Source organism: Amblyomma americanum, chromosome 2 (assembly GCF_052857255.1).
Source record: "Amblyomma americanum isolate KBUSLIRL-KWMA chromosome 2, ASM5285725v1, whole genome shotgun sequence".
Lineage (NCBI taxonomy): Eukaryota > Metazoa > Arthropoda > Arachnida > Ixodida > Ixodidae > Amblyomma > Amblyomma americanum.
Window position 1 is genome coordinate 233,896,239 of NC_135498.1, and position 19,193 is coordinate 233,915,431.

The following is a 19,193-nucleotide window of genomic DNA, read 5'->3' on the forward strand; positions in this document are numbered from 1 at the left end:
CCGTTCTGCTAAAATTGAGGAAGGGCAAGAGCGTATATTCAGTTCCTTGCAAGACCTCACAGCCAATCATAAAGACTTGAGCGGACAGATTGCAGACCTTTCAATACGCCTTAATTCGGTTGAAGATAAACTGGAGCTTCTAGATGAAGTTCGTGAAGATTTGGCGACGGTGAAATAAAATGCTGAAAGGGCACTGGACGAAAATGAGAAGCTTAAAATCCGTTTAAACGATTTAGAGGATAGGTCTCGAAGGGAAAATCTGGTGTTTTTCAATGTTCCAGACGTATCGACTGAATCATGGGCTGAATCTGAAAAAAAGGTACGGGAAATTATTGAAGACAAAATGTCTGTAACCTTAGCTGAAATGGACATTGAGCGCGCCCATAGAATTGGTACGGCTGGACCAGAGGAAACGCGACCAATACTAGTCAAATTTTCGCATCACAAAAACAGAGAAAGAGTTTTCGGTGCAAAGACCAAATTGAAAGATTCAGACGTCTCGATTAGCGAAGATTTTTCTCAGGCCACCAGGCATGCGCGGAAGAAACTTGTTCAATTCGCAAAGCAAACTGAGCCCGAAGAATCATTTAGCCTCCGCTACAACAAGCTTATTCTTAAGAAAAGATGTTACGTGTACTGCCCTATAACTGATAGTGTCCGGGAAAACAATTCAACACGTGTTGTAACCAACTCAAGCCCTTCAAGCCATTCTTCTCCAAGATAACTTGATAAGGATGAGCATCGACCTGCGCAAACACTTAGAAACATTTCTATCCTTTTCACTAATATACGCAGTGTTTTTTGTCATCGTGACAGCTTATCCTGCACCGCCGATACCATGGGGGCTGATATTATCGTACTAACAGAGACTTGGCTCAATGAATCCGTGCGCAGTAGCGAAATATTTTCTTCACAAAAGTGTTACCATATATTTCGTTGTGACCGCCCTTCTGGCCGCGGCGGCGGCACTTTAATCGCTGTATCTGAGGATATAGAATGCTTTGAAGTTAACCTTAATACCACTCTTGAGTTCATTTGTGTCCAGATCAAAATTAACAACAAAGCTCTCCTCTTTTGTGCATGTTACCGTCCACCATCTACTACCGTTGGCTTCTGTAATTACCTCCATGACATTCTTAACATAATTCAAACAAGGTTTCCTAATCGGCCTATTTTTCTTTTTGGTGACTTTAACTTTCCTGCCATTAACTGGTCAGACACTCATTTAGGCAACGATGGATCATCAGAATCAACAAGTTTTTCAGCACTTTGCTCCACCTTTTCATTAACACAGGTAGTCACACAACCTACAAGGGTGACATCTACAAGCTCAAGCATATTAGACCTTTTGCTAACTAGTTCCCCAGACCTTGTTTCCGACGTAAGCTGCTTACCAGGTTTAAGCGATCATTACCTACTCCTTACCGAATTAAGCTTACCGTCTAACAAATCGCGAAATAAAACTAAAACCATTTACGACTATGCTAAGGCAAATTTTACGTCAATTAATGATGGCCTTAAGATATTTTTGGATGACTTTCTCATAAAGTCTGACCAAAGGTCTGTTAATGAAAATTGGTGTTTATTTAAGAACAAACTACATGAGCTAACTGAATTGCATGTTCCTCGAAGAATCATCACTTCTAATGGCAGGTCACCATGGTTCACCCGGTCATTAAAACGCCTTGGTAACAAAAAAAGACGGTTATATTCCAAGGCAAAGTCATCGGGAAAACCTGAACATTGGACAGCACTCAGAGGTGTGGTTGAGGAGTACAAAAATGCGTTAAAGATAGCCAAGGAGCGATATTTTAACATCACTCTGCCATCACTTTTACTAACTGATCCAAAAAAGTTCTGGAACGTTGTCAACGGTTCAGTCCAGCCATCAGTTTCTCTTCTCGATGCGCAATCAAATCCCATCCCTATTAGCGACAGTGCTAAGGTACTTAATGAAACTTTTGCTAAGGCATTTTATCTCTCCTCAAGCACATCACTACCGGATTATAATGGCCACATCACATTCCCAATGGATCCCATTCATTTTGATTTTGAAGGCATCATAACTATCATAGATCACATGAAACTATCCTCTTCTTGCGGTCCAGATAATATCAGCAGTAAAATTCTCAAAAACATTAAAGTATATTCTGCCATAATACTGTCAAAATTATTTCAGCAATCCCTACAAGACGGTGAACTCCCAGATGACTGGAAATTGGGTAAGGTGGTTCCACTCCACAAATCAGGCGACAAACACCTTTCACTCAATTATCGACCAATATCATTAACCAGCATTCCTTGCAAGATAATGGAGCATGTCATCCTGTCTCACCTAGCTAACTTTCTTGAGTCATCTTCGTTCTTCAACTGTGCACAACAAGTTTTAGAAAATACTTCTCTTGCGAAACACAATAAGTCTTACGAGCAATATTAACTTCATACTTGATCATGGCAATGAGGCTGACTGTATTTATTTAGACTTTCGCAAAGCATTTGACACAGTGTCGCACAACTTACTTCTTTACAAACTAAGTAAACTTAATATTGATCATAATGTACTAAGGTGGATTGAGTGCTTTTTGTCTAACCGATTGCAGTATGTACACGCTAATGGCTTTAACTCGTCATCCATTCCTGTGACCTCCGGCGTCCCACAAGGTTCTGTCATAGGTCCTTTGCTGTTCCTTGTATATATTAATGACCTGCCTAACAATGTAACATCTTCAGTAGGACTCTTTGCGGACGATTGTGTCGTTTACCGCGAAATAAAAAATACGAATGACGTTGAATTACCTCAGGCAGGCCTAACCACTATCTCTAACTGGTGTTCACAATGGCAAATGACTCTTAATACGACTAAATGCAAAGTAATGCGCTTTTCCCGTCGCGAAAATTCAAGTCCCGTTGCCTACACTATTTCTTCTTCATTGCTAACACCCGTTGAATCTTATAAATATCTCGGCGTCATTCTAACATTAGATCTAACTTGGAAAGCACACGTCAGCTCTATCATAGCTTCCGCTAACCACATGCTTGGATACCTCAAGCGCAATTTTTACTTAGCACCAACCCCTGTCAAGCTTCTTCTGTATAAGTCACTTGTGCGCTCAAAATTAGAATACGGTAACTCTGTATGGGACCCTTTCACTAACACACTCATCGACGCTCTAGAAGCTGTGCAGAATAGAGCAGTGCGTTTTATTGTGCGCAACTATGATCGTGCTTCCAGTGTCACAGAAATAAAAAATAGTTTATCGTTAACCCCTCTTGCTCTGCGCAGAAAAGTGTCCCGTCTGTGTCTGTTTTTTAAAATTTACAGCATGAACTCTACTCTTAAAGAAGCATTGATCACAACACCAACATATGTTTCATCTCGCATCGATCACTCACGGAAAGTTGGCGTTCCTCGTTGCCGGACAACATCGTGCATAAATTCCTTTATTCCAAAAACATCGTCGGAGTGGAACCACCTACCACCACATATTGTAGCTGCAAAGGACGTTAATGAGTTTAGGGCACTGTTGTCATTACATTATGGTTTACCATAGCTTCAGTTGGTTCACTTCGTTTTGTATATTGTGTATTTAGCCCTGTTCCTTTTTTTTTTCTCGCGTGCACTTTGTTCTGTTAATAGCCTTCTGCCATCGTACCCGTTCAATGTTTCTACGAAGGGTGATGTTCTAGTTCATATCTTTGTGTTTACATGAAATGTTTTTTGACTGTTTTTGTGAATTTATTCGTTTTGGTGTTGGTATTCCTAATTATTGTATTGTTTCGCTTTTTTGAATGATGTATTTTCTTGCAGCTAGCTTCTTTTTTTTTTGTAGGCATGCCTATGTATGCGTTAACCCCCTTTTTGTAAGAGTTTCATTTTATATCTATGTACCACTCCCCTCAATAATGCCCTGTGGGCCATGAGGGTATCAGAAATATATATATATATATATATATATATATATATATATATATATATATATATATATATATATATATATATATATATATATATATATATATATATATATTCCAGTATGATACGTCAATAATGTTTGTGCAGGCGGATTGTCCTGCAAGGCTGAAAGGAGGATGTTATCATGGAGTGCGAATAAAACGACCAATTAGCATTAACGGATAGACTATATCATTTCTGAAGCCTGAAGCCCAGATGACTGCTGGGCTGCAGCAGCATAGGCCAAGGCTCGGCTGGAGCAAATATCAGAACTATCGATGTCTTGATTTTTCATCCCGGAATACAATTCGGTCGTGGCAGATTCAAAGCGGACATATGCCTCTAAAGTTTGCGCTTCGTGCAGGCTATTCCTTAAGGTGCATTTACTTAGACGAAAACATGATACCCGTTACTAGCGACGTTTCATTCCTGCGTCCGGATTGTAGTCATTGGTGTGAAGAACATGTGTAGAACAACTGAAGGAAACTAAACTAAACTTGCCTTTAGACAGACTTCGCCACCAGACTCGAGGCTAAGCTTTTTGCTGTAATGTGAATACTGACGGCGAAACTACATCTTCCAAATTGCAGAAAAAAAGGCAGAGAAGGCAAAGTGAACAAAGTTGCAAAATTTAAAACGCAATGCGCTCGCAATGCAAGCCAGACGCCATATTCAAGTGAAGGGTTTTCTCTATATAGGTAACGATGGATTTTCATTTACCAGGGAATGTTAAAACCGCCACAGAAACCTGCGCACATAAATACCGACCGAAAAGATATACTACAAAGCAAGGACGCTACGCCGCTTCAAACACGTGATGTAAGGACAATAACACGAGCGTGCTTCATCGGCATGCAGAGCTATGCAAGCTGAGGATGCCCTCTTTAACAAAGCACAGGCGCAGAGGGTGTAGAGCTGGCGCGTCAGACCACGCATTCTCCGCAGGGCCGCTTCGAATGATCTGCTCCTCTGGATAAGGATGCTACCGGTAGACAACATCTACAGAAATACATTTTTTTTTCATACAGTGGCCTACGGAAAAAGCATGCACTTCACGCACAAAACAAGATACCGTCAAGAGCACTTCGGGTTAACGGAAACATATCTCGGCTTAGAACGAGGTCACGCCTCGTAAGCACCGTTCTCTGCTCAGTCTGCGAATCCTCCCTCTACCACGCTACGCAACCATGAGGAACGATACAGGTAGCACCGGTCATAAAGCGCCACGGAGGAAGGAAACACCAAGTGGGAGCCCCAGAAAAGGACCCAAAAGGCCTATCAAGCCAATGAACATATCATTTGACAGCACGTCAAAGGTCGCAGTAATAATCTAAGAATGCACAAGTTACTGAAATAACATTCGTGTCAAGCATACCATAGAAATTCTAAGCGGCAGAGCGTACGGCTTGCTGTGACGATGCTTGAGAGAGGAGCGCAAAGCGTGCAGCTAGGAACGCTTACTTGCTTCATCCCAGTGTTTCCTTCCTTCGTATGCGGCTTTCTCCGTACGTGAGAATAGATATTCCTACGCGTACGGTCGTGTCCATAATATGCGTCTCACAAGAGGTTTCAAGACTAGAAATGAACTTGAAACTTCATAGCAAATACACCAGAGACCTTCTGTCGATCAGCTATACGAAGTTACAACATCGATGGGATGTTGGAGATGACAAAAATGGTCCAGAAAGCTCCACTTGTGGCAACAACACAAGGTGGTGCAACATCGTAGACATAATAAAGTTGCCGAACCCATAAAGACATCGTGTGATACTGTCAACGACAAGAATAATAAGAAACATGTCGGAGATTCTTTGGCAAGGTGACACTTGTTCGGGCGATGGCATCATTGCGTGCTGTTGGGCTACGTACAACACCAGTTTTGTCAGCGCTTCGAGCCGCCGGCGCGAGGAGCCGGAGAAATTCTGACACAGTAAGGATTTTTGCACGAGCCTAATTAACGCTCCGTCAGCATAAAGGCAGAACGGATGCCGCTATCACAGATGCTGCGCCTTCCCCACTGCCTAGTCCCTTCCATCACAACAATCATGTACTCGAGGTTCTTTTAGTGCAAAAATTATTTTCTTCATTTGTACGTAACAATAGCCCGCGCCAAGCGTCAGGCTAAATATAATGTGAAAGAGTAACACTTACGCGTTGACCACAATGGAAGCAACAGGCATGCAAAAGGTTTTAAGCCAGGCCTGATGCGTCGAACAGCTGTAAAACGTTTGCTGAAAGCTACATCACGTACATTTTGTCATCAGTGAAGTGCGCCCGCATATGTTCAAACCACGAGGGTTCGCCTCCTTTGAAGGGACAGCCTGCTCTGACTGTATCGGAAAGTTGTTACTTCAAGGCGGCCTCTGCCTTTGTTATATGCGGCCTCTGCCCAGTGACCACGTTCTGGAAAACAGCTGTGCTGTTTTAATGAGGAACATCGTCATTCTTTCGCTCCTCCCACTGTGGTCCTGCTGCTGAACTGTGCCACAGCGATGCAAAAGAAGCCCAGTTAGACTGGCATTAAACCATTTCTCTTCCAGTTTAACGGTGCTAACTGCGTGAACACATCATGAAACACAAGACAGTCCACATGAAGAAACTTGAAATTTTTGCCTACTGTCCACAGCTGAAGCCCACTTAGGCCTAAAATTCAATTTTGAGAGAGACAAAACGTTTATGCGCTGCTCCTTGGGTCTAGGAAAAATACGTCTTCTTCTGTAGCCAGAATCCGAACACACCGCATTTTCCGTTCGTGCACAATGCAGTCATCTTTTCAGTCCTGTAGGGACATCATCAGAGGGGGGCATGCTTTGAAGTTGCCAGTAAGCCTCTGCGGTGCAGGTTATCTTTTCCGCACCTCTTGCGCCTCCCATCACCGGCGCGCCAATGCTTATAATAGCGCCACGTATGAAGTAAAGAGCTCCAATCGACTTTAAACACTAGTATAAACGAAGATTTCGTGAACCCTGCATTCGTTGATGCCTGCGCCAGGCCACACCGGGCCAACTGTCTGGCATCAACGTAGAATATGTCGTGGTTTATGTCAGCTGACATTAGGATACGTGGTGAACACATGCACCAGTCTTTCACATGGAAATTGTCGCCACTATTGCCCTCGAAATGACAACTCAACTTCCGCAGCCCGTAGACTCAGGTTCATTCGACGGACATCACATCAATATTCCGCGCTAAATCTGCTCACCGACGTGCAGACATACTTAAATTACCGCCAAGTTTATGTGCCAACCTCCTCTCCTGAAAAGGTGCCACCCGTTTTCCAGACTCTGAAGCCAGGCAGATTTCTTCAAAAAATATTCACTTAAAAACTAATTCTCAACTTATTTCTCAGCCGACCTGCTTCCTGTATTCACGCTGTTTATGGTGCTTGCGCACCTTTGTGATCAGACAAGTCGCTTTGGTTGCAGTCCTTGTTGGCCGCCTATCAACAGCCGCTGTCGACAGCTAGATATGCAGGGTTTGTGCACACTCCTTTCCTCCCGGAGTACGCGCAGCAATTTCATCTGTCTCGCGCTCGCCGTGTGTGAGCACCACCTTGCACATCCTGCAAGCAGATGAAGTACGCGTGCTGCAAAGCGCCCGAAGGCTTGAGGAAGGCAGGAGATGGCCAGCCCTCAGTACCGGTGCTCCGGGTCAAACCGTGAAAACTCTGCGAAACATAAAAAGAAAAAAAGTATACATGTTTTTAAGCAAGCACAGATGAACGCTACTGAATAACTATTGCGGCACGCACACAAGACATTAAGAGGGCAGCTTCCCGACGAGCGCTTGTGTTGATGGCGTCTCACGTTGCTCTCGTTCCTGTCTGCTCGTACGTGGTGCTAAGATAAACAAGGAATTAAGCATAGCATTGAGCAAATTTTCTGGTGCGCAGTAAAATCTGCCGAATATACAGGCCTTTCACATAATCCTTTGCCCAATATTTGAAAATAGGCTTTTTGAGTTAGAAGACCGCTTCCTTCGGCATAGCATTGTCAGGGGTGAAGTACATTATAATAGAGCAAAGACGTACTAACTAGCAAGCTGGTTAACTAATATTATGTATGTAGTCATATTACTGTTAGGCTGCTTAATAATTGAGAACCGTGTAGCCCGCCGCAATTCATATCCATATCAATTTTTTAATTTCAACAGCGCGGTTACTATGCGCTGAGGCCCGGCAAATTTCGGCTCTTTCGACAAATTACGACCACTGGAGAGGTTGGTTTGCCTGCAAGCTTCCCGTAAGCGCGTGTATTTTGGCGCAATGCAGCCAAAATTTGCTGGGCCACAGCGCCGGGGGTAACAGCGTTTTCAAAATTATAGACACTGATATGGATATGAATTACGGTGCGCTACGCGCCACTCAGTTATTAAGCAGCATAACAGTAATAGTTAAAACGTCAACTACACAATATTAGTTGACCGGCCTGCCAGCTAGTATGTCTTAGCTCTATTCTGATGTACTCATCGCTGACAATGCGATCCTGTAATCAAAAAGACGAGTTTGTAAAATTGTGTAAATTTTGAAGTGAAACATCCTGTATGCGTTGTGCGAGTTCGTGCACAATGCATAAGGATAACCACGGGTTGTAAATGAGATGGCACGATAATCACTGAAATTTCAATCATTTCATGCTCCCTAACTAAAGCCGTTCTGCCAAAGCATGCAATTATTCATTCGCTGTGATAAAAGCAAGCCAAAAGTACCATACTTTTTTTAAGCGGAGGAATGCCATATCATTTCCAAAAGAACTATACATATGCCGGTTGCAGCAGTATGTCACCACTTAGTGACAACTTCTGGGTGCATCACAAGGACATGCCTTCAAAAAGGGTTAGAAAAAAAAAACCTCAGGGACACCTAATGCCACTACGTGTTGGCATGGGATAGCATTACACGCTTTTCATGCCTTAGTGAGAAGTGACTGTTCGGGCTTGTGAGACCTAGCTTGCTATTCCCGAGCAATGTTTTCCTGAGCCCTTCTCGCACACCACCTGCCCACTGCCACGGTTGGCAGGAGGCTGCCCGTACACGCACCTGGCCTGGTGCCGTCGCTTCTCTGCAGCCAAAGGGCATTCCCTAGGATGCTGACGCCACTGCCGGTCCAGTGAAGCCAGTTCCTGCCAGCCATTGGAAATTCTCTCGGTTGGTAAAGTCACTGCCCGCCACCCAATAAAGATTTTTCTGGACAACGCCAGACGGCGCCAGGTTTTTCTTCCAATGCTATCATCGCATAAAATGCCGTAAGTTGGCTTCTTGGTTTCCGGGTCTTCGAGATCATGGCCCTTGCTCCTTCTGAAGCATAAATAGCGGTTCTTGGGGATAACAGAGAGAGATAAATGTAATGAAATGAAGGCAGAGAGGTCGGCCAGAAAGATTGAGATCTGGCCTGCTATTGTGCGCCGGGGAAGGAGAGAATTAGGGTCTAGATGGGTGACGAAGCGGTGAGATTAGAAGAGATGAGAGTATGCTCGCTGTTACGAGTCGGGTAACAGCACCCCATCGCATCCACAAGTTGTTATGGGCCGGGTAGGATGACCGGCTGTTCTGATGCAGGGTAGAATTGTTTGGCCGGAGAAGGGATGAGGAAGCATGGAAGCTGACATCTGGGACGACAAAAACACACAGGTTTACTGGCACTTTGAAGAAACTTATTTACATATTTAGCAACGAAAGAGCAAACAGTCACAATTTAAAGTTCATAGCGTCGAGCGACTAGATGAGCCTTGTCGCCAAGGCCCACAGCGTTCATTCCCACTCAGGACGCTCGTTAAATGCCCTAAGGCTCCGCCCCCTTCACCAGGCGGTGGCCAATTCAACACGAGGTACAGATCGGAAGGTTGACACAGCACACAGCACGCGGAGGCACCGTGGGAATGGGCGAGAAGGATTCGATGTCCGCCGCTACTTCGTCCCAAGCAGCACGTGTCCATCCAAACACAGGTGCGGCGCCGTGACTACAACCTTGGCTGTCACTCTCCCGTCGGGAGGGCACTTGTCAGGCACGGTTAATTAAAGGAAGGTGCCGTTCTCCGCTTTCCTCCGTCGTCTTGTCTATCGTCGGCCGCGTCTCGTGACGAACCAGGCAAAGGGAAGGTTATCTCCTCCCTACCCCATCGTGAAGAGCGTGGGAAAGATTTCGCAGGCAGGCTCCCAGCGCATTTTTTTTTTTCGTGGAGTCCTTGTAGGGTCAAACGGCCAGTTGAAATTGCCGCTGCCGTGGTCATCGTGGTGGATGGAACCTTCGCCTTAATCTTCATGGCTGGTGTGCATCCCGTACATAACAGCGCGCACATCTGATAGCACCCAAACCACGCGCGGAGGCCCGTGTCACTCGAGAAACGCGAAAACTGCCGCATGGCCTGGGATGCTTGCCAACCGCGGCCAAGCGCCTAGAAGTAGGTCCTCAATGAGTGTCCGGCTGTCCAAACGCTTCAAAGAAGCAGCCAACGTTACTTTTTGACGCGCATACACCGGACAACCCTCTAACACATGATCCACAGGCTCGGCCATGCCACAAGTGGAACAGTCCGGGGTGTCCGCTCGTTCAATTAAATGAAAGCACTTTCACGTGAAAGCGACGTGTTATCGAAGTCTGTGTATCAAACAAGCATGAGGCCGCGGAATTCCACGACGTACCCAAAATTTCATACCTGGATCTAGTTTTTCAGGCGGATGTTCCGAGTGTGTGGCTGGGTCCACCCTCTCACCGTCGATGGGAATAACAAGTTTCAGTTAGGGCTGTGCGAACATACCAAAATTTTCAAACAAATTTTCTTTCCAATTTCCTACCCTCCGTCACTGCTTACTGACTAGAGACATACCAAAATTTTCAAACAAATTTTCTTTCCAATTTCCTACCCTCCGTCACTGCTTACTGACTAGAGAGTTCGGCTGCCGAACCCAAGGTGGCTGTATAAAATCCCTGAAGCGGCGGTGACGTTTCGATGGAGGCGATATGCAAACACGCCCTTGAACTGTGTGCACCGTCAGTGTACGCTGAAGGTTGAAAATCAATGCGGAGCCTTCTAATACTGCGTCCCTCATTGCCCGCGTGCAGCTAGAGACTCTTAAACGCCATCCACACTACACTTGATGATGCAATGTCTTGTGCAATTCAAATGTTGGAATTGTAAAATATCCGAGACAAACCTATTGTCTCAAAGTTATTTGCTAGAAGGAAATCTAACGATTCGATTCTGTTAGCTATAATATTAAACCCATGGCAAACATGCAAGCACAACAACCCAGTAAAACTCAAATGCAAAGCAGTATAGACCCGAAGGACGTAAACAGCAAAAAGTAAAAAGTGACAAAAGTTCGTAAAAAGCATGGTAGAGATTCGAATGTGTGAATAGTCCGAGAGCATCACTTCATTTCGCTTAAAAATCTTAATAATTGAAGGACTTCACTGCCAAGTTTGTCGCTCAGAAAGACAACATATCAAAGGGGCTGTGAGGATATGGTGCCAAGAAAAAATATAAGCGTCTCAGTTGACGTCGCCAGTAGAAAATTAAGTACAAATAAAAGACTGCGAAAGCTGGCTCGACGTTTAGTAGACATTTTGCGAATGCCAACTGTAGAGGACACCCCCGCCCCCCTCCCCTCCTTCTGCAACTGGCTCTGTGGAAATGCGGAGACGTTTCCGCCTAATCCATATGATATTGTTCGGCGCTCGGTGAGAAGAGTGCGGCGCGCACTCCCTGTATGCAGGACGCGCACAGCGTTCAAGTCAGCGAGAGGGCAATGTCTTGTTTGGGAAAGCGATCGGTGATGAAGTGACGTCGCACTGAACGCAGTTACTTTCTACGCATATCCTACAATTATGTTGGATGCCACACCAGGTTTGGTTTATGAGGTTTAACGTCCCAAAGCAACTCAGGCTATGAGGGACGCCTTAGTGAAAGGCTCTGGAAATCTCGACCATCTGGGGTTCTTTAACGTGCACTGACTTTGCACAGTACACAGGCCTCTAGAATTTTGCCTCTATCGAAATTCGACCGCCGCGGTTGGAATCGAACACGCGTCTTTCAGGCCAGCGGCCGAGCTCCATAACAACTGAGCCATCGCGGAGGGGCTGGATGCCATACCAGATGTAACTGGGAAGTGAGAAAACGAGTAAAAAGGAGTATACCATGTATTCCCATTTGAGCTCATGACAAATGGCTCTAGGACATTATTTTTCTTTCCGCGAGGGGCTCTTACGGAATTTACCGTTGCAGTCATGGCTTCTGGCCTAACACATGGTGTCCAGAGAGGGGACTTACAATGCATGATTCATTACCGGCAAAGTTCTTCACGGGTAGGTCCTAGGAAGAACGGTCAGGTCAAATATCTAAGGGGCTAGCATTCCCACATAAGCAATGTACTTCAATACGCAAGTGTTCATGCGCTTCTGGTTGGATGTTCCAGCGATCACTAGCAATGCTCTGGAGCAGCACGGTTCTGGAAGTGTAATAGCGGTTACAATGCAGGGCGGTTCGTCGACCACCTCAGCCACTTGCGCGCTGTATAAAGTCAACTAGCCTTGTATATTTCAGTGTCCGTGTTGCGAATAGCACGCTGTCGCGCTGTTTTATCAGGATTCACTGAGCCACGCACTGCGGGACCGGCAAGCTAAGTTATGCTTTCACCACCAGTAATGTGGATGTTTCTTAGCGAATTGGAATGCCCAAGCTGACTGTAACCTTTCCATTATGAACACGATGGACTCGTGGCACAGCAGTCCAAACTATGCTGCGTGAAGTTTGCAAACCCGAACAATATTCTACGCAGTGAGCAAATTACATAAAACCAAGAAATACGTACAGCGACCATGAAAGGGCCGAAAGAACACATTCACGCATCGCTAACTTCCAACGATGGATTATTGCGTATAGGATTAGGTGGTTTATACGCCAGAATATCACAGTCCCACCACAAGTGGAGAAACTAGACAAGCTAGCAATAAATGTCACCCAGGCACAGGAGTTCCCTCGATGACGGTGCCACAGAAGGGTTGCTGACACCATTATTTCCCAAAAGCGCTGTGCATTCGGGCTTAAAGAAGGGTTTAAAACACATTTGTTTCAGCAAAGGTAAACATTGACAATTGGCACCGTGAGCAGACAACCCTTCATAGCTCATATTTCTCACGTCGCGGTTACGGTCTCGAAGCCTAACATTCATACGGCTTTATGTTTGCGCTACATATTGCCTCCTGCATTAATGAGGTAACTATAGTATACCGTGTTTTCGTCACACTTCTCGAATTCTGCGCCATTTTTCTTTGTATAACTGATAACTTATTTAAGGCTCATTCAATTCTAGCGCACAAACAATTTTTTTTTCGGGGGGAGAGGGGGATGGGACGCCGAAACAGAACACTCTAGGCTCTGTGCGTTGCGCAGTTCATTGTTTTATGTTCTCAAAAAGTCTACGTCAAAAAGAATGGCAGTAAAATTCGCTTTCATTCGCAGCCAATTTCGTTTTCATCGGTTCTCCGCAGACGTACCCCCTTAAGGACACCTTTTGCGACCGATATAAAACATCATAATGGCTTCCAGCTTGTTACAAACATTTGCACTAATGTAAAATTCTCTGATAGATGAGGTGCAAGAGCAATTTCCTGAAGGCATTAAGGAAAGGCAAGGCATTCAACACATACCTTTACATATGAAATGCAAGAACGGTTTTTCGGCACATGTCATGAATAACGAGGGCGTCCAATCCTAACGAAAAATGAAGTAAATGTCAAGCAATCTGATTTCTCAGTTTCTTCGGTACTCCGACTATTAGTTCCCGTGGTTTAAAACGTTCACGAAACAACGTGAGGATATTAAAGGCACTATCTATTAGCAAGCCGTATTCACTGGTAAGAAAAACGAGAACGTCATCGATATGCCCAAATATCTTCATAACACTAGTATCCGTTACTATTTCAGCCAAAGACCTGTCATGCGGGTAAACAAAAATCGCTAAGGATGGAAGCCTTCACGCTGCCGTGTTAAGGCTCCCGTAGCGCAGAACATACGCCGTCGTCGGTGTCGCAATTCTGAGCGAAAAGGCAGGAGGCCTACCTGCCACCTAGGTCACGTGACCTTGTTACGTCATCAAAACCTGTCCACTGTGGCAGGTGGCAGTAAAATAAATTATTGCTTGCGAGAGGATGCTCGGGAAGAGCAACTTGGGCCTTAAAAGCACTAGAAGCTTTAGCTGTGGCAGCTAGCACCTGCCAGGGCAGTGGCGCCTCGTATAGTCGCTGCACTACCGCGCCAGGAGTGGTATCAGGACTCTCCTCAATCTATGACTGTAAATTATAGAATGACCAACTCCGCATATATGGGCATGTAGCCAGAACGATGGCGAAAGAGTACTTCCGCCAACATTATCTCTATTGCTATCGCATTGTACTCCTAAGTGTACGCTACGCTTTATGTAATGATGAAAGAACGAACAGTATCGGTGTCAGCAAAGCGATACTCAAAAGGACCCCAGGCCGCTGAAGGGACCCGCGAATGCTATACGCGTCATAGCTTTAAGGCGGTGATTAATTGTTCCTCAGGTTTTTATCGCATAGTATGAAGGTGGAAGTCATGTAAAACGTGAGTAATTTTAAGAACCCACTCACAAAATGCTTGTCACATTCTAAAAGCAGTAGGACCGTAATAATGTATGCCTTCTTCATGTTCAATCGATGGGTACACGTCTGGTGGGAATAGCCATTTTAAAATTTAAAACGCGTTCAGAGTTACGGATAAGGAAGGGGCCATTAGCGGAAAACAATAAGAGTTTATTTTGTTGCTATTTTCAACAACAAAAGTTGTTATTTTCAAGAAAGTTAACAAGATGTGTGTATATAATGTGCTCCATGACTTTACATGGTACAGATGTAAGGAAAATGGGCCTGTAGCTGAGGGGATCATGTGTTAGACCTGACTTGTGGATGGGGATTGCTTCTCCAGATTTCCAGTCAAGAGGTATAGTGCCAGAGTTGTACGATTGTGAGAAAATGCACTCTAGTGTTATTGAACTGTATTCCACCGTATTTTGCAAAAATTTAATATTGATCTCGTCCACTCCGCAAGATAATTTGGGTTTTAAGTTATTTATTATAGCTTTGATACCTGTCGACTCAAATATTATGGGGTCCATGATCTGATAATTGGTAGCATTCAAAACCGGCATCGGAGTGGTAAGTACTGGGGATGAAAATGACATAAATGTGTTGTTAAGCCGATTTGAACAGAGATGAGGCGGCACTGAGTCCCCAGAACTGGTGAGTAGTGATAAGACACTCTTATTAGTGTTGCCTCGAATGACATTCCAAAATCGCTTTGCATTAGTTTTTAGTAACTGTGGAAGAGTAGTGTTGAAAAATGAAAACTTAGCCGAAGAAGTCTCCCGCCGGTGGCCCTCTGCTGTCGTCCCAGCCGCCAGCATTGCGATGAGCTGTAGAACGAAGAAGGTGCGTAAGTCATTGATGCTTTTCTTCATCGTGCCTCCGCGCCCACTGACAAGTGAGCACTCGATGCCTGGTTTTATACGTTCCGAGTGTGATGACGTTGATGTTCCTGCTGCGCAATGGTGGATCCCCAGGCGGCGTATGGCCACGAAGCCATTCGAGAGGAATGGCGGTTCCGGAGCAGAAGCGGCTTCACAGGATGCAGCCGAATCGTAGCCAGGTCCCGCCGCAGCCGAAGAAGTCTCCCGCCGGTGGCCCTCTGCTGTCGTCCCAGCCGCCAGCATTGCGATGAGCTGTAGAACGAAGAAGGTGCGTAAGTCATTGATGCTTTTCTTCATCGTGCCTCCGCGCCCACTGACAAGTGAGCACTCGATGCCTTGTTTTATACGTTCCGAGTGTGATGACGTTGATGTTGCTGCTGCGCAGTGGTGGATCCCCAGGGGGCGTATGGCCACGAAGCCAGTTGAGAGGAATGGCGGTTCCGGAGCAGAAGCGGCTTCACAGGATGCATCCAAATCGTAGCCAGGTCCCGCCGCAGCTGAAGAAGTCTCCCACCGGTGGCCCTCTGCTGTCGTCCCAGCCGCCAGCACTGCGATGAGCTGTAGAACGAAGAAGGTGCGTAAGTCATTGATGCTTTTCTTCATCGTGCCTCCGCGCCCACTGACAAGTGAGCACTCGATGCCTGGTTTTATACGTTCCGAGTGTGATGACGTTGATGTTGCTGCTGCGCAGTGGTGGATCCCCAGGGGGCTTATGGCCACGAAGCCAGTTGAGAGGAATGGCGGTTCCGGAGCAGAAGCGGCTTCACAGGATGCAGCCAAATCGTAGCCAGGTCCCGCCGCAGCCGAAGAAGTCTCCCATCGGTGGCCCTCTGCTGTCGTCCCAGCCGCCAGCACTGCGATGAGCTGTAGAACGAAGAAGGTGCGTAAGTCATTGATGCTTTTCTTCATCGTGCCTCCGCGCCCACACATTTGCTTCCCTTGAGCTTTTATCTTTAAAATGTTAACTGTGATGATGGGAGCTAGATCGGAAGACACAACGTCTCATTCTTTCTTACCAAAGAGGTCAGCCGGTAATACAGCAAGCCTCGTTCTCCCTCAGCAGGAAAGAGAAGCAACGACTGTTCTCCGAGGTACGAGGACAAGATTCGCAGGAAGCCGAGACGGCCAAGCTCACATCGCAAAAAGATGACGCCAGCGGATACGGAACGCTCTGACTGTCGTTCCGGGATTCTCCGAGAAATTTCACGTATGAAAGTGAACAGCTCCTTAGTAGACGGTGTTGGTTCCAGAGAAAACTTTGGTTCCAACGACGCAAATGTTTTCTCGTGTTTAGAAAGATGCAGTCCTTACGGCGTGTAGACGCTGCGCTGAAGAACAGGTTCTGTTTCCCCATGTGGCCTTCTGAGATACTCCGGTTGTCGCTACCAAATGAACTCCGTAGTCTAGCTGAGAAGCCGCTGGTAAGCAGGGAGTTTGCTGTATAATGTCTAAGTTCTCGAGCTCTGGTAAATCAGAAGGTGAAGGTAATCTGTGTAGAGACCAGCCTGCCTAAGCAACTGGACGTTCAGAGCCTTACAAACTTTCTGACACCGTGTACTTGAGATGGAATAACGCACCAGAGAGCAGTAGTACTACCAGACGCATATTCCGATTTCGGGCATAAGTAGAGTCTTTGCCAAAAGCAACCAAGCAGCCGTGACGGCAGCGGGCTCTCAGCCGAGCGGCGGCGCTGCGGTCTCCTGCACAGGCAGCTGCTCCCCGGATGCGAGTGTAAAATGGGCGACGTAAGCCCGCGCTCTGGCCCGCCTTCCTTGGATGATAAGAAGCAAGGAGGTATAAAAACTCGGGGACAGTTTTTCTTGGTAGTGGAGCCAGAGCTACGGAGCCGAAACGCATTATCTTACTACCCAGCTGAAACTAGACCCCAGTTGCATGAGGAGCTTCCTGAAAAAACAAATTGAAATCATAACGCCCTTTATTTGCTTTACATTTTTGTCACGGTACCAATTTTCCAAATTAAGTTGTTAAGCCTAAAACACTCTTGGTGCCGCCGTGTTTTCTCGTCTCATGTCTGCCGCGTGTTGTCGACATGCCCCGACTTTGCAGACAAGATGGCGAGTGCCGACTGTTCGGGTGGTTTCGGTTGTATCTGCTCGCCCACTTCGCAAGGGTTGGAAGCGTTTTCACCAGACAAGATTCGAGTCAAGTTCAAGAAACTCTGGCTGTCGAAGCAAACGAAGGAAATGATCTGCAGCGTGTATGGAGGCGTCACGAGTAGTGACCCTGGACTTCTGACCGCTTGCGCGTGCCGGAAAGTAAGCGACCTGACCGGAGTAAGTGAGCGTACCGTCGCCCGCATAAAAAAAGGAGCTTTCTGCAACGGTCTGAAATCGCCGAAACAAAAGCGGCTGAGGTGGACGCCCGGAAGTGTTTCAACGAAAACTGGGAAGACGCGACTGCAGCGGTAGGACTCATTTACTGTCTGCCTCTGCAGCGAAAAGTGCGTAAGATTTTTTTTTTTTTTGCGAGACGAACTGTTGACTGCTGCGAAGACCCGGAACGACGTGATAAATGACCAGGACATGGACATGCCGAACGTGTGTGCGTGCAATGGGCAGGATTCTCAACGATATTGGGTTTACTTTTCAAAAGCGCAAGCGGAACTCGGTACTGCTAGAAAGAGACGATATCATCGCGTGGCGGCGAAAGTATCTGCGAACCATTCGGGAGATGCGCAAACAGCCCCGGTACATACGAATTTCTTCGTGTATTAAAAAACGTTTTACTGCTCTGCGCATACAGCACGTGTCACGTTGACCCCCTTTTCTCTGCGGCGGCACCTCCACAATCGCTCAGTCGTTGACAGGAGAGCTATGCATGCAACTGATAGCTGTCCTAAGACTGCCTGCGTCGAAATTCGACGAGTGCATGAATGCATTATTATAAGTGTCATCATGGTAGTATGTACTACATGCTTTTAACTTCTGGGCTACAACTTATGCGAGATTATAAATTTGTTTCGCAGTACCATATACTACATTGATGAGATGTGGGTGAATGCTGACCATACGAAAGATAAGGTTTGGACTGACACGACCGTGAGTTCACGAGATGAAGCATTCCGGCAGGGCTTGACTGCTGGTCTTCGTGTACCAAGTGGCAAAGGTGGCAGACTCCTCATTGCACACGCAGGAAGTGAAGAAAAATTTGTGAAGGGAGCGCTCTTCATCTTTGGGCAACCGAAGGAGCTACTGATCACCACTAAGAAATAGATTTTGCTTTATTCGAGAAGTGGTTTACGGAACAATTTCTACCAAGTATCCTGCCTAACGGTGCAATCGTGATGGATAACGCTTCTTACCACGGCGTCCAGCTGGGAAAAGAGCCGTCGACGAGCAACCGAAAAGCGGAGATTCAGTCTTAGCTTATGGAAGAAACATGCCGATTCCGAATGACTACTTGAAGATGGAACTGATGGATTTAGTGAAGCAAAAAAGCACAGGTTTTCAGGAAGCCGTACTGATCTTCTGGATAAGTACGCTGGCCACGAAATAGTACGGCTGCCCCCGTACCACTGTGAACTGAATCCAATCGAACTAGTGCGGAGCAAGATGCAACGCTACGTCGCTTCAAATAACACCGCTTTCACCTTGGCTGCTGTGGAGGAACTGGCACGCGAAGGTGTGTGCCGTGTATCTAGAAAAAATTGGTCGCGACCCTGTGGGCATGTGATAAGACAGGAAGAGGAGGCATGTTAACGGGATGGTGCCATCTACACCCACTTGGACAGCCCAA

General features: G+C 46.1%; 1 protein-coding gene across 1 annotated transcript in view; it reads right to left on the reverse strand.

Annotated features, from left to right (window-relative positions):
• Positions 1–4,084: 4,084 nt before the first annotated feature.
• Positions 4,085–19,193, reverse strand: part of LOC144122213 (uncharacterized) — a 565,435-nt gene continuing 550,326 nt past the window's right edge. Inside the window, exon 4 of the mRNA XM_077655798.1 lies at positions 4,085–7,619. Coding sequence (XP_077511924.1) covers positions 7,604–7,619 — 16 coding nt within the window. The 3' untranslated portion in view covers positions 4,085–7,603. The remainder of the gene's footprint in view (positions 7,620–19,193) is intronic.